At 41.6% G+C, this 15,918-nt stretch overlaps 1 protein-coding gene across 1 annotated transcript in view; it reads right to left on the minus strand.

The window, feature by feature from the left end:
* EPC2 (enhancer of polycomb homolog 2) overlaps nucleotides 1-15,144 on the minus strand; it is a 90,401-nt gene extending 75,257 nt beyond the window's left edge. The window contains exon 1 of the mRNA XM_040358022.1: nucleotides 14,625-15,144. Coding sequence (XP_040213956.1) covers nucleotides 14,625-14,777 — 153 coding nt within the window. The 5' untranslated portion in view covers nucleotides 14,778-15,144. The remainder of the gene's footprint in view (nucleotides 1-14,624) is intronic.
* Nucleotides 15,145-15,918: the final 774 nt, after the last annotated feature.

Genomic DNA, 15,918 nt, shown 5'->3' on the forward strand with positions numbered 1-15,918 from the left:
AAACGATACCAGAAACGTATGTTTTATCAGTACAGCTTGCGTCCAAAAACACAATACAAATACATTACATCAATTCCAAAATTTTATTTGGTCACACGAGAATTTTATTAACTTCAGTAACCTCTTCCCCATTTTTGAGATGAAGGCTAGCATGAAGAAGAAGGAAAAAGGGGGGGGGGGGACCATCATACTATCATCCGGCAAATAATCTCATTGTGTGTACCAGTAAAGCTACATTTGGAGTTATATATTTGTCACAAGTAAGCCCGCACTTCTATCATTTAAGACAACATAATCCAAATCCTATATAAAAGGCCAAATTTGACCAATTATAAATCTATAACCAACTACTGTATAGGCAAATGTACAGAAGATTTACACCAGGTTTTATTTTATACACCATGTTTAGCTTTCTTTAATATGTATCTAAAGCAGGGGTCTCAAACTGGTGGCCCTCCAGCTGTTGCAAAACTACAAGTCCCATAAGGCATTTCAAGGCTGACAGTTAAAAGCATGACTCCCACATGCTGAGGCATGATGGAACTTGTAGTTTCTCAACAGCTGGAGGGAAGCAAGCTTGAGACCCCTGATCTAAAGGCTCCTTCAAACAGGTATCAAAAATTCAGTTTACAGCATATAATCTTCTATAGTTCTCTGTGCAGCAATATAGAAGGCTATAGACCCATTAACACGTCTGCATCTGGCAGTGATATTTTGCTTTCAGAAATGTAGAAAATAATAGAACAGAGCTGCGAGGTCCATGGCTGTATTCGGACCATAAGTTACACTGTACACACATTGGTGCCAATGTTTACAAGCGTACATGAACTCTATTGGCAGCCTCTGCTGCTTAGGCCAGACATGTAAACATCAACAATGGGTAGCCAGCTGCTGTGCTTTCCCTGATTACACACTATTGGAGGTTTAAATGTCAGGCCTGAATAAATCATTAAGCATTGGCCTAGGTCATTCTGCACATTCAGGGCCGATATGTAAACATCAATAGTGTGTAATCAGCGGTACCACTGGCCACACGTTGTTGGCATTTACATGCTGGCCCGCAGCAGCCAATGGGGTCCATGTATGCTACAATAAATTGTTAAAAATTTGTGGTCTCGATTCAACCCCACCCCCCAAATCTTAATCCAGCATTTCCACGATTCATGTAAAAAAAAGTGCAGAGAAGTTCCCCTGCTAACAGTTGTCAAAAAAAGCAGCCAGCAATGTTTATCAACACTGCTCAGACAGGATAAAAAGAAACCTTGATGCAGACCGCTTTTTCCTACAGGTTAGCCTAGAATAAAGCTTACCTATAGGTACAAGAAATATCTCCCTTAACCTACACGGTTTAGGAGATATTTGCAACAGACAGGCGACGATGTCTAGGCGCATGCGCCGTTGACAACGGCGTTAACTGAGCGTGCTGCGTCTAACGGAGATTGTGCCATTAGTGGCGGCTCCTGCGCGCATGAGTGACATCGCGATACCCGGAAGTCGAGTACTCAGGGAGAGATGATGGAGGAGGGGAACGAGGACCACTGCGGGGACTTCAATCTGAGGTAAGCAATTCATAATGAGCTAGTATGCTATGCATTCTAGCTCATTATGCCTTTGTCTTTCAGGGTTTATTTCCCCCCCCCCCCCCCCCCCGGAGGCTTTACTGCCTCTTTAAAAGGCACTTTCACACTGGGGAGGGGGTCAGCGGTATACTGTTTTAGATGCGCTTTTCGGCCGGTAGCGTGCGCTTTTAACCCTTGCTAGCAGCTGAAAAAGGGTTAAAAGATCTGCTGCTGAAGTGCTTTGCAAGCACTGCCCATTTATTTCAAAGGCAGGGGCGTTTTCGGAGCGGTGTTTTCCCCCCAAATGCCACAAAAATGCTTCTTGCAGGACATCTCCCATCCTGCAAGCGCACTGCTCCAGTGTGAAAGCACTGAGACTTTCACACTGGAGGAGTGACAGGACAAGCATTTTTTCCCCAGGTGTGAAAGTAGCCTAAAGCAACCTTGTCAAGACAAAAAAAAAAAACTGGCGTTTAGTTTTTATTAAATTTTTCCTCTGTTTAACCTCTTATTAACCCACAATTTACTCTAATCGGCCTTATTAACACCTTATTCTCCTTTTCCATTCATCATTATTAATTAAATCTTGTTTGCTTTGATTATTATTTTTAAACCTTTAACATTTACACGTTTCACATTGGAAAAAAATAAAATACAATGTGCAAAATTTTAAAAGACATTTATAAAATAACTTTCCAATGCTCTGTACCATGCATGACAGCTGAAGTGTAAACAAAAAGAGTTGCAGTAGGGGTATAAATTTTTTTTTTTTTTTTTTTTTTTTTTCTCAACTCATGAGACTCAAAAAAATGCATCAAAAACGCAACACGGGTGCGTTTTCAATGCGGGAGGTACGTTTTTGGTGTGGTTTGCCAAATATGAACCAAAAAATGCAGCAAGCAGGATTTAACACCGCTTTAAAATATGCCGAAAATTAATTTAAATTCATGACATTAAAGCGGAGTTCCACCCAAAAATGAAACTTCCACCGTCCAGATACCACTTCCGGGGATCTACGCCGTGTCTGGCCCCTCCTCCGTCCCTCCCGCTGTGTTCTGGGAGACACAGGTCCCAGAAGACAGCAGGGACCAGGCAGAACATGCAGCGCAGTAGGGAACCAGGCTGTGACTAGCAATGCCGGCGCCTAAACCCAGAACTGGGGGATGGGTCGGCTTTGAGTCAAGACATGCGGGCGCACTGGACAGGTAAGTGTCCTTATTAAAAGTCAGTAGCTACAAATACTGCAGCTGCTGACTCTTTGATTCTCCCCCCCCCCCATTTTAGGCTGCATTTACACCTGAGCGTAGAGTTTTCGGTCGCTTTTTTCCGCGCGTATTCACACATTTGCATACAGCGTTGCCTGACGTTTTTGAACTTCGTCGCTTTTTATTTTAGCCAATAGGAAAAATCATCATCTTTTTCATCACTTGTTGCTATGTTTGTAGATTTTTTTTATCTTCTTCCTGGGTGAATATTCTATTTCACAGAACAGATTAAAGCGACAAAAACGCCCGTAGAAACGCTCGTTGTTGCACTAGACGCTTGAATCGAGCGTTTCCATTAGTTTCTATGGGAATACAAACGTTCAAAAACGCCCAAATCCGCCCGATTCGCGCAACAAAAAAGGGTCCAGAACTTGTTTGAGCTTCAGGCGTTCGGCTTCAGGCGTTTTGGAGTGGAGATGTGAACCATCTCCATAGAGAATAATGTATTTTTCCCCCTCTATTGTTTTATAGCTTCAGGCTGCATTCACACCTGAGCGACAAAACGCCCGACGCCGGACGCTTCTGCCGCTAGAGGGGAGATTTCCCATTGCTGTCTATGGAGATGGTTCACATCTCATAGACGCCGAACGCCTGTCGCCTGAAAAAAACGTCCCGGACCCTTTTTTCAGGCGACAGTGGCGTTTTCCCATTGACAGCAATGGGAAGACTTTTTAAAAAAAAAAAAAAAAAAAAAAAAAAAAATTTGAAAGTTTCACACCCGCGGCAAAATACGCCGCTACCGCCGAACGCGGCTGTCGCTCAGGTGTGAATGGGGTCTAAAAGGCTACAAAACGCTCAGGTGTGAATGCAGCCTTTAGGCAGAAATCCGCTTTGATAAAAAAGTTGAATATAATATATACACACACACACACACACACACACACACACACACACAAAAAAACACTGTTTCAGACAAGTGCATCCTGAATTTTCGGTAACATTTACATTTTGGTACACCATTAAAACAAACCTTTCATAAAACATTGAAATGATCATATACAAAAGCACAAAACAGCTTCTGCACTTCCCCGGGTGTATGGATGGTTGGCGATTCTCATAAGACATTGTTACTCACTATAAAAACGTTCCTGCTTGCTCACACCACGTGTCGGTTTTGATCTGCAATTAAGCAACGCAGGCTCAACACAAAAGCACAAAACAAAAACAATTGTCTTCTTAGTGCACCAATAACACCAGAATGCTGCCATGAGGTCTACATTATTATGTAGTGCAACTTCCCACAAGTCACAACAAGCTGCAGTACAAAGACCTGAATGAAGTGTCATTATTTTTACTCCGTTTTAAAAGGAAAGTAAACTGTGTGATGAGTGGTAGCAATGATTCGCACCGCCCTACACAATGGAGCATTTCACAATGCAGGAAGGTGCCCTCAGCCTGTGAAAACCGACACCAAATCCAAAATCAGTACCAGTACTCAGGTCAGAACATTCCACAAAGCAAAAATTAATGTTCTGAGTAAAGCTAATCTTAAAAAAAAAAAAAAAAAGTAGAAGAAAAAAGAAGAAAGTTTTTAGTTTTGAAAAGATTGGCGATAAAATTAGAATGCCTGACCTTTTAATTTGCTGTCTGTGACCCCCTTAAGGAGATTATAAGACTACTGAAAGTAAAATAAAAGCCCTAATTTTGGGTTGTCCCCAGAAAAGTATTAGAGAAGAAAATCTTCCAATAGGGACACTAGTTCTGATGACCTGGGGGTCCCCAAAAAACTCCCTTAATTTGCAGAGATTTCCTCTTACTTCCTGTAAGACTATGGGATAGGAAGTGAAGGAAAATCTCCCCAATGGGACACAGATGGCGAAGATGAAAAGGAAGGTTTTTCCTATATTTCTACACCGCTGGAAGACCCCAGCCTATTCTGACACGTCTGTCCTTTTATGTGACATGATTGGCACAGTGGTTTTTCAAATGCAATTTTAAATAATTTTTTGGAAAATACACTTTAATAGGATTTTAATGCACAAAAACAATAGAATAGCCAATTGTTTGGCAAAACATAAAAGATGTTATGCCGCGTAAATGGATACCAAACATGTCATGTTTTAAAATAACTCAAATCGGACGTTCGCGGCGATACCTTACGTGTGATCGCTGTTTACATACAGACACCAGGCTTTTGCATGCAAGCACTTCATCTTTTACACACACACACACACACACACACACACACACACACACACACACACACACACACACACCTTAATTATTATTTTTTAAATTGCTTTATCACAAGGAATGTAAACACCCCTTATGATAGTAGTAGGTAGTGACTTTTTACAACACTAATGGTTTGTATACAACCAACAAAACTCTTGCTTCCTGGTTTCTTACACCATAGAGATGATCAGGACCTTTCGGTCAGCTCTGCAATCCTGGGTTCCCCCTTATGGCCAGTATCCATCCAGATGCCTGGACTGACACCTGACTCAGGATCTCAGTGATCTCCCAAGAGCCTGATCCAGCCCTTCCCACCCCAGTGAGAGTGCTAGAGGGAAGAGCAGAGAGTCGGTGACCGACACTTACAGCTCTCTGCCTATAGCGGGAGGGGGAGAACTGAGCTATCAACGGTGTTTCATCACTCAGTTCTCACTCCAGAGGCAGCGGGGGGAATGCAGAATGAGATTCATGCGGCATTCCACCTAGATGAGTATAATTTTTTTTTTTTTTTTTTTTTTAATAGATCCCAAACCAGCCCTTAGGTTGGCTATACACGGATCAATTATTTGTTTTGCAAAATAAAAAGGGGGAACAGATTTGCACATCCACACAAGACCCGCCGCCCCCCCCCTCCCCTGTGTTACAGTATTCTGACAGCAGGACTCCACCTCAGGGAGCGAGCCTGCTCAAGTGTCCCCATAGCAAGAGGCTTGCTGGCACTCAGCAGGGGGGGGGGGGCTCCCTGGACCGCTAGTGAGGGACCCAAAAAAGGGAAGAGAATCTGTGCAAAATCCATTTCAAAGAACTAAATAAATATAAAAACGCACACACCAAGCCTTTAAAGTTTATATAAACCCCAATAAGATTTTTCCTATCCCTTACGGGATGATAAATTATAAAATTGAAAATTAGGGCTGCAACTAATGATTATTTTCATAATCGATTAGTTAGCCGATTATTGTTTCGATTAATCGGATAATAGCCTTAATAACAAAAAAAATTGAATTTTTACATTTTTTTGGGCCAATTTGTTGTTGGGCAGATTACAAAACACAAATTGCCGCAAAAAACATTACATGCTTTTCTGCAGCTTCTCCATTGAAGTATATTGAACCAAAAAAACAAAATAGCACCGTTTTGCGTTAAAAAGTCCTTGCCCTTTCCAAATACGCAGCAGCTGAAAAAAAAAATCATGGATGTGAACGTGTCCCATAGGAAAACATGTAAATGAACTGTAGTGTGTTTCTGCAAAAAGCACCAAAAAACAGAGGTGTGACCCCGGCCTGAGATGTTTAGTAACATAATGTGGTTAAAAAAACAAAAATAAGTACAAAAAGAGCAAATAATCGCTACTGTAAGGGGTTCATTGTTTTACTGTGAGACAGTGAAAGTAATAATTACAGTAGCGATTTGCTTTTTTGTACTATAAAGGGCTAATTTTAGTTTTTTTAACCCCATTATGTTACTGGCCAATTAATCGATTATGAAAATTGTAATCGATTAATTTCATAATCGATTAGTTGTCGATTAATTGATTAGTTGTTTCGGCCCTATTGAAAATGTTTTGTTGCAACAGTTTGACAAATGCAAAAGGGAAAAAAACAAGAATTCTTGAGAATTTGCTCTGAACATTTATCAGTTAAGCTGGTTGTACACTCGATGTACAATCTCCTTTAGATCTACAATCAAATATGCAGTGTAAAGACCTGCCCGATATAACACCAAAAAATGTATTGCAGATTACTGATCCCGAGATCTGGTGGCTGCATACTTTAGTTTTTTTTGTCTTCTCTCCCCTTTTCTTGATTGATCTGGCCAGAAACACCTCATGTATTAGAGTGCCTCCACTCTGGATGAATGAGCACAGGAAGAACCTTTGGACAGTAGCATTGCCAGTATGGGGGGGGGGGGGGTAGCGTCCAATGTATTCGATTTAAAAGGGTGTTCCAGACAACCCCGGGCAAAGAAAAAAATTAAAAGCCAGCAGCTACACATACTGCAGCTGCTGGCTTTTAATAAATGGAGACTTACCTGGTGTCCCCTTGTTGTCGGCACCGCAGCGGATGTTTCACATCAGCTGTCGGGTGCTGCCGTCGCCATTGCGGGTAAAGGAACCCCGCAGTGAAGCCCATCGGGTTCACACCACGAACCCTACTGCGCATGCACAAGGCCCGCTCCTCTCTTCTATTAGCCCAGCGGCCAGGGGAGGAGGGAGCACCGCAGTGACATCACGGTCGCAGCCAGACTCCAGAAAGTGGGAAAGGATATCCTGTCTGTCCCCCCCCCTCCCCACCGAAAGGTGCCAATTGCGGCACCAGAGGGGGGGGGGGGGTAATCCGATCAGCTGAAGTTCCACTTTAGGGTGGAACTCCGCTTTAAATACACTAACAAATTGAAGCCAAATTCCAGCTCACACTTTATCATTTACAGCAAACAGTTGTGGTTTTTAATAACGCTAATCATTGTAAGCACCCTTGTCAGTGATAAGTGTGTAAACCCCCCCCCCCCCCCCCCCCCCCAACTGCTACAGCTGCAGGACAGCTTGTTCTGTTGAAAAATAAGAGTTTTACTGGCTTGATCAGTAAGTGAAAATAAAGTAAAGAAAACCTAACAAAAAAAAAAAAAATAAGTGAATACAGCCATCACATCCAAGAATTGGTAAGCTGCAATCTAATAAAGATTTGCTTTTGGGTTTAATACCGCGTTGAGATTAACCAAAACAGGACGCATCTGAACAATCTATTCAGTTTATATCAAATCAGGCAGCTCCTTGCACTATATATTTGTTAGTAGATCTAAGGTCCGGTTCACACCAGAACGCGGTGCAGGAAAGGCGCATTCCATGTACGTTTCCCCGCACAGCGTTCAAAAGCACCGCCTATAAGATGTGCTGCAAGGACACAGCAAAATAAATAAATAAAAAAAAGCCCAAAAAAGAAAACAAATGCAGCCGTCACATCAATAAATTAGTAAGCTACAATATAATGAATATTTGCTTTTGGGATTAATACCACTGTAAGGCGAGTAGGTGACCGTACAATTTGACTATACAATCTCCTTTTATACCTAAAAAAAAAAAAAACACACAGGAATGTGGTCCACAATCCTGTGTGTGTGTGTGTGTTCCCTTGCAGTGTGAGAATGTGATGCCACTTGCATTGGAATGCACAAAAAGTATTGCATGCACTATGGTGCTGCAGTGCCATGCGATCTGGTGCCTGCAAACGCAATGCATTTTGGGGTGCCGTTAATGTATTGGTCCCTTGTATAGGCGGTGCTCTTTGAACGCTGTGCGGGGAAACATACATGGAAAGCACCTTCCCTGCAGCGTGTTCTGGTGTGAACCGGACCTTAGATCTAACAATTATATAGTGCAAGGAGCCGCCTAATTTGATTTAAACTGAATAGATTGTTCAGATGCGTCGTCCTATCACATTGTTTTGGTAAATCTTAACGCAGTATTAAAGGCAAATCTTTATTACATTGCAGCTTACCAATTCTTGGATGTGATGGCTGTATTCGCTTTTTTTTTAGGTTTTCTTTACTTTTTCACCTACTGATCTGGCCAGTAAGTCTTATTTCTCAAAAGTGATGAAAGGTAAAGTGATAAGCGCAATAAAAATGACTGTGTATCAAAGTGATGGTCAGTGAACCAAACTGATCGAAACTAAATAATAATCACAGTGCCAGAAATCAATCCTGGCTAGCAAGTGGCTAGTGAAAATAATCACACACAAAAAAAATGCTGTGGAGGAACTGCCAGCAAATAATAATAAAAAGTCTCTGTTGATCTGTGCAAGTGATGTAAAGGCTTTACATCACTTGCACAGATCAACAGAGACTTTTTATTATTATTTGCTGGCAGTTCCTCCACAGCATTTTTTTTGTGTGTGATTATTTTCACTAGCCACTTGCTAGCCAGGATTGATTTCTGGCACTGTGATTATTATTTAGTTTCGATCAGTTTGGTTCACTGACCATCACTTTGATACACAGTCATTTTTATTGCGCTTATCACTTTACCTTTCATCACTTTATAGTATATATTTACATATTTATACACATTAGATTGAGCAGCAATATCACTTTATTATTATTTTTACTTTCCCATTCTAAGTTTATTTGGTAGGCGCAAAAGCACTCTCACACTTTATTTCTCAGAACAAGCTCTCCAGCAGAATGTATCAGATTACATGGATGAGAAACCATTTACCACAAAACAGGAGTGCTTATATTTACTCATGTAAAACCTTTATCCCAAAAGAAACAAAAACTGGCGCTATAAAAGCCTAAAGCGGTAGATAACTCTTGCAGCAGAAAAAAAAGGTAAATAAATATTGTTCCCCTGCAGGTCAAAATCATAATGTGGCATTATGCATCGGAGATTATTATGCATGTTATTCAGACATTATAACAGACGCACTTGTGAAGTCACCACTGACAGGGCTTCCATCTTCACCTGGTCATCCTTCCAGGCTCATGCGCTATGGCCGTTGAATGGCCGATATGCAATGAAGTCACCATCGCACACCGGAGTCATGAGCGCGGAACTATGCCAACCCCACCCCCCCACCTGTAGGTACGGGTAAAAAAAGATGACTTTACTACCATTTCAAAAATGTGAGTTTCAGTTTGTATCCAAGGCCGGGTTCACACTGAAGCGTGGCGCAGCTCACCGCAGGGGGTCCGGTGCGTCCCGTTCACCATTTCAGTCCAAATTTTGGGCCGATTTCGGACCAGAAGACGCACAGGATTCCTGTGCAATTCGCTCCGGAGATGTGTGAACCAGCTCCATTGAGAGCCGATCACAATCTCCTGACATGCGAATTGTATGCAGAGAAAGTCTCATCCAATTCGCAATACTGTGAACCTAAATCTTCTAGTACAGCCAACACTCCCCTCCCCCCAGACTGACAATGCTGCCGTCCAAAGGTGTTCCTATTGCTCCTTCATCCATGAAATCACACAGATCTTTGCACTACAAAACTTGATAATAGATCTTGGAGGCCGGTTCACACCAGAACACGGTGCAGGAAATGCAAATTTTTGAGAGAGTTTCCCACACTATATTAAAAAATAGTGTCACCGTCTTTGCGATCTACTGTGGGTGTCAGTACCTTAAGGGCAACCCAAATGCAGTGCGTCTGCAAGCACAAGATCGCATGGTGCAGCGAGTCTTTCAAAAGTAATTTGCATCCCTTCAAAAGAACGGCTTACAGATCCACACTTCAGCTGCATTCATACCTGAGCGTTTTGTAGCTATAAAACGCTAGAGGGGGAAAAATCCATTATTCTCTATGGAGATGGTTTACATCTCCACTCCAAAACGCTTGAAGCTCAAACAAGTTCTGGACCCTTTTTTGTCACGCGGATCGGGCTGATTTGGGCGTTTTTGAACGTTTGTATTCCCATAAAACTAATGGAAACGCTCGATTCAAGCGTCTAGCACGACAAGTGTTTCTACGGGCGTTTTGTCGCTTTAATCTGTTCTGTGAAATAGAACATTCACACAGGAAGAAGATAAAAAAAAAAAAAAAAAAATCTACAAACATAGCAACAAGTGATGAAAGATTATCATTTTTCCTACTGGCTAAAATAAAAAATGACGAAATTCAAAAACGTTGACAACGCTGTATGCAAATTGCAAACGCGTGAATATGTGCGACAAAACGACCGAAAACGCAACTAATAAAAGTCAGCAGCTGAAGTATTTGTAGGTGCTGGCTTCATTTTTATTTCTGCAGGAGCCTGGAGTTCTTCTTTAAAGCGGAGGTTCACCCTTTAAAACATTTTTTTGACATTACACAAAGTCGCGCCATCCTACCGACACAAGGCCAGTGTTTTTTTTTTTGTCAGCACATACCTGTTTCACCTCACAGCGATCCCGCGGGAGTGGGCGTTCCCAAGCACTGCCTGTGATTGACAGGCTTCCGAACGGCGCATACTGCGCGTCACAGGTTGCCGGAAAAACTCGAACGTCGGTGCGGCTCTATACGGCGCCTGCGCACCGACGTTCGGGTTCTGTCGGCAACCTGTGACGCGCAGTATGCGCCGTTCGGAAGCCTGTCAATCACAGGCAGTGCTTGGGAACGCCCACTCCCGCGGGATCCCCGTGAGGTGAAAATCGGGATTAACAGGTATGTGCTGACAAAAAAAAAACACCGGCCTTGTGTCGGTAGGATGGCGCGACTTTGTGTAATGTCAAAAAATGTTTTAATGGGTGAACCTCCGCTTTAAGATGCGACGGCTGCGCGGGATAAAAAATAAAATAAAATTTTGTTTAAATTTAAATCAGGATTTTGGGGATTTTTGTCAATTTTGTTTTAGTCAAATGCTTTTGGAGTAGGTTTCTATGTAGGATACATTCATTTAGTTTATTCAGCATGAGGCTGTATATTCTGAAATATTGTACATTTTTGGTAAACGCATTCAATGAATACAAGCTCTGCAAGATGAGATAACATGCACTGCATTGATGCATTCACACATTTTCACAGTAACAATGAGATAAAACAAAGTTCAGGAATACTGTATTCTTTTATCCCATTGTTTTTCCAAATATATGTACACTACAAACTGTATGACTGAATAAGTCCTGATATCGCTGTTTTACTAACCTGACAGCTTATTATTCTAAATACCTTCATTTTGTTTGCAAATATTAAAGATTCTAACTACCAGCAAGAATGAGTCCTTACATTTAAAGAGCACCTGTCATTTCACATCCATCATGGCAGCGCCTGTTAGCGGGTATCCCCTCACCAGCTGCCATGTCCCTCGCCATGAACCTGATGCCCGCCGGGCACCTGCCCAATAACGGAGCAGTACCGTGGATCTGTGTAAACACACAGATCCACGTCCTGTCCGGTAAGAGGAGACCAATGGTGTGTTCCCTGTATAGAGAAACACTGATCGGTCTCCTCCCCTTGTGAGTCCCCTCCCCCTACAGTTAGAAAAACTCCCTAGGACACATCCAACCCCCTTGATCGCCCCCTAGTGTTAACCCCTTCCCTGCTAGTCACATTTATACAGCAATCAAAGCATTTTTATAGCACGGATCGCTGTTCAAACGGTCCCAAAAGCGTCCGATATATCCGCTGCAATATCGCAGTCAAAAAATAAATAAATAAATATATATATATATATATATATATATATATATATATATATATATATATATATACACATATACATACATATATACATACATACATACATACATACATACATACATACATACACACACACACACACACACACACAAACACATACACGCTATAAATCTATCCCCTATTTTGTAGACGCTATAGCTTTTGCGCAACCCAATCAATATACACTTATTGCGATTTTTTTACAAAAAATATGTAGAAGAATACGTATCGGCCTAAATTGAGGAAAGAAAATTGTTAAAATAAAAATTAATAAATGGGGATATTTATTATAGCAAAAAATAGTGTTTTTTCCCCCAAACTTGCAACTCTTCTTTTGTTTATCGCGCAGGAAATAAAAACCGCAGAGGTGATCAAATACCACCAAAAGAAAGCTCTATTTGTGGGGGGGGGGGGAGAGATGATAAAAATGTCATTTGGCTACAGTGCTGTATGACAGCGCAATTATCCAAAGTGTGACAGCGCTGAAAGCAAAAAAATGGCCAGGGCAGGAAAGGGGTGAAAGTGCCCAGTATGCACTGAATTGCATCAAAAACGCACAGAACGCATCAAAAATGTGAATGCAGAAAAGTACCTGGAACGCATCTGTACTGTGTTTCTATGGTGTGAACTGACCCTTAAAGGATCACTAAAGGAAAAAAAATGTTTTGCTGAAATGACTGTTTACAGGGTATAGAGACATAATAGCTAACTGATTCCTTTTAAAAACTATTAAAAATAGATAAAAACCAATCATATAATGTACCTCTTAGATGCAAAACCGAAAGTGAAACTAGTTTAGTCTTTGCATGTTAGTTTATGCCTCTGTGCTGGACAGTGCCATAGAGAGTCATGGCTAGGAAAGCAAAACTAAACTCTCCCATGACTTTTTTCATAAGGAGCCAGACAACCAGGAAGTGTCCAGAACAGAGCAGTATTACAGCAACATCAGAGCAAAAACGAGCAAGGAGGACATGAAACCAGGACTGCAGTAAGGTAAAGGAAGCTATTTAGCTAAAAAAAAAAAAAAAAAATTCCTTTAGTGACCCTTTAATTCATTAAAGTGCATTTGTTAAAAAAAAAAATGCAAACCGCTGCGCAAATACCACGACATAAATTTGAGAAGATCACCATTTTATTCCCTAGGGTCTCTGCTTAAAATATATATTAATAATAATAATATAAAAAAAAAATCATACATACACACACACACACACATACACACACATTTCCAAACTTGTAAACAAAAAGCACCAGAAAAAGTCTGGTCGGTGAGCGGTTAAATCTGCTACTACATCTAAGCTTAGGTTCACATTGGAGCGATTTTACATGCCATTTCAGAGATCAAATCGCATGTCTGATGTTGTAAAGCACTGCGCAAACTGTTGGCGCTATATAAATCCTGTATAATAATAATAAGTCGCAGCCTATTGGCAATGACACCAATTTTTCAAATGTAGTTCCTGCACTACTTTTGCCGATTTCAATTGACTTCTGTGTATGAAGCGCCTGAAATCGCGAAGTAGCGCGATTTCAAAGTAACAACAATGTGAACCAGGGCTAACACTTCCATTCTTCCAGACTGACAAGGCTGCTGTCCCTCCTGTTCTCATTCCTCCAGAGCGGGGGCATTGTAATACAGGACGTGGTCAGAGCATTAGGTTTAAAAAGAGAAAAAAAGAAAAGCCCCAATAAAACAAAAACAAATGCAGCCACCAGATCTAGTGATTGGCAAGCTGCAATACATGACATTCTTGGTTTTGCGTTTAATAGATTTATAGAGGATTGTCCAATCTGATCATATAGTGCTGCGCAAAACTGTTGGCGCCATATAAATCCTGTATCATAAATAATAATAAATAGTAATAATAAAGTCCAGCTTTAGTATCTTTTCAAACGTGCAGGAGTAGTCTATACAAAAGAGTATGTACACAACACAAAACAACCTTCTAACCATCAAAACAACATCAAAAACAACAATAAGAGGTGAATTTATTAAAGCTGGAGAGTTCAAAACCTGCTGCAGATGTGCATGGTAGCCAATCAGCTTCCAGGATGTATTGTCAAAGTTTAATAGAAGAAGTTAGAATGCGATTGGCTGCCATGCAGAGCTGCACTCCTCTCCAGTTGTAGTAAATGTCTCTCTTCCATGTCTAGCAGCACTCAGGTTGCTGATAGGCTCACTCCATCAATCCTTCCATAGACACTGACAGGCAGCCATGCCGCTCTCCAGTTGTTATCAAACACGCCGGGCTGAGCTGCGCACACTTCCTATTCACAGCGCGGCTTACGCTCACGCCGGCCTCTCCGCTCCACAGTGACGTAGGTCTCGCACGCCACAGCATGGCGGCTCCCGCCAACTACGCCGTCCACCTCCCCTGCGTGACGTAGCCGAGCAGCGCACAGCGCGCCCTACGCAGCCCGGCCGGCGTAAGTCCCTTCGTGAATAGCCCATGTCTGACAAAGGGATTACCTACCGATTCCTCCTCCTTCTCCATCCCCGTGGGCATCTGCGGCACGGCCCGGTTAATGGACACGCAGTCATTGAGGTCGGGCATGTCCTTGCCCCGGTAGATGGGCAGCGGCTTGGTAGCATCCAGGGCCCGCGCTCGGAAGGACAGTTTACTCATGGTGGCCGGAGAGGGGGGGGGGCCCGAGGAATAAAAAAAAAAATATATAAAAAAAAAACCCTTAAAATTTTCGGTCAGCAGGACCCCCCCAATCCGCGGTCTGTGTCCCCCTGCCGGCTCATGGGGCCCCCGGGCGCGCTGAGGGGCGGATAAAGGCGCTCCGGGCGGCGGTTGGTCGTGCCTAGATCCGGCTTTTGTTGGCTCGATCCGCTCCCTGCGCCATGGCAAACATGGCGGACATTACCAAGGCGGCGAGCGATCCCAGCAGCCTCCGCGAGCGGCGGCACAGGGGGAGGGTGCGCGCGCAGCAGGAGGAGGCGGGAGCGCGCCGCTGAGGGGAGTGCGTGTGTGTGCCCGGAGGACGCGGGAGCGTGCTTACTCCCTTTTCCCCACTACGTCTTGTCTTCCTGTAAACAGGGCGGGACAGGTTCTCTTCATCCCGGGAGCGCGCCTCGTATTCCCTGTCACCAGCTACATTGTATTTATGTTATGGACTCCTATTAACCCCTTCACTGCCGGCCTCTTCTTCACACACACCCCCTTCCATTTCCTTTATTACTTTCACTATTATTATTACTCCTCCTTCATGTAACATTCTATTCATATCATTTACTAGACAGAGCTTTCCTATGGTGGCTCATTTTCTACTATATAAAAAAAAACATTGTTTACCTTACTTTTTATTTTAAATCCTGTATTTAAAAAATAAAATACAAGTGGAAATAACATCAAATAAAAATATATAAAATAACATCAAATAAAATAAAAATAACGTCAAATAAAAAAGTAATAATAATATCAATATAATATTAAATAAGGAAAAAAATAAAAAAAATAACACCTAATAAAATAAATAAATAACCTCAATTTAAATATAATCTTAAATAAGGAAAACATTTAAAAAAAATCGAATAAAAAAAAAATAACATCAAATAAAAAACCGAATAATAAAATAAATAAATAAAAACCTGCATTTAAATATAATCTTAAATAAGGAAACATTAAAAAAAATCGAATAAAAAGAAAAATAACATCTAATAAAATAAAATAAATAAAAACCTGCATTTAAATATAATCTTAAATAAGGAAACATTTAAAAAAAATCAAACAAAAATATAAAAAAAATAACCTAAAATAAAAA

Source organism: Rana temporaria, chromosome 6 (assembly GCF_905171775.1).
Source record: "Rana temporaria chromosome 6, aRanTem1.1, whole genome shotgun sequence".
Taxonomy (NCBI): Eukaryota; Metazoa; Chordata; class Amphibia; order Anura; family Ranidae; genus Rana; species Rana temporaria.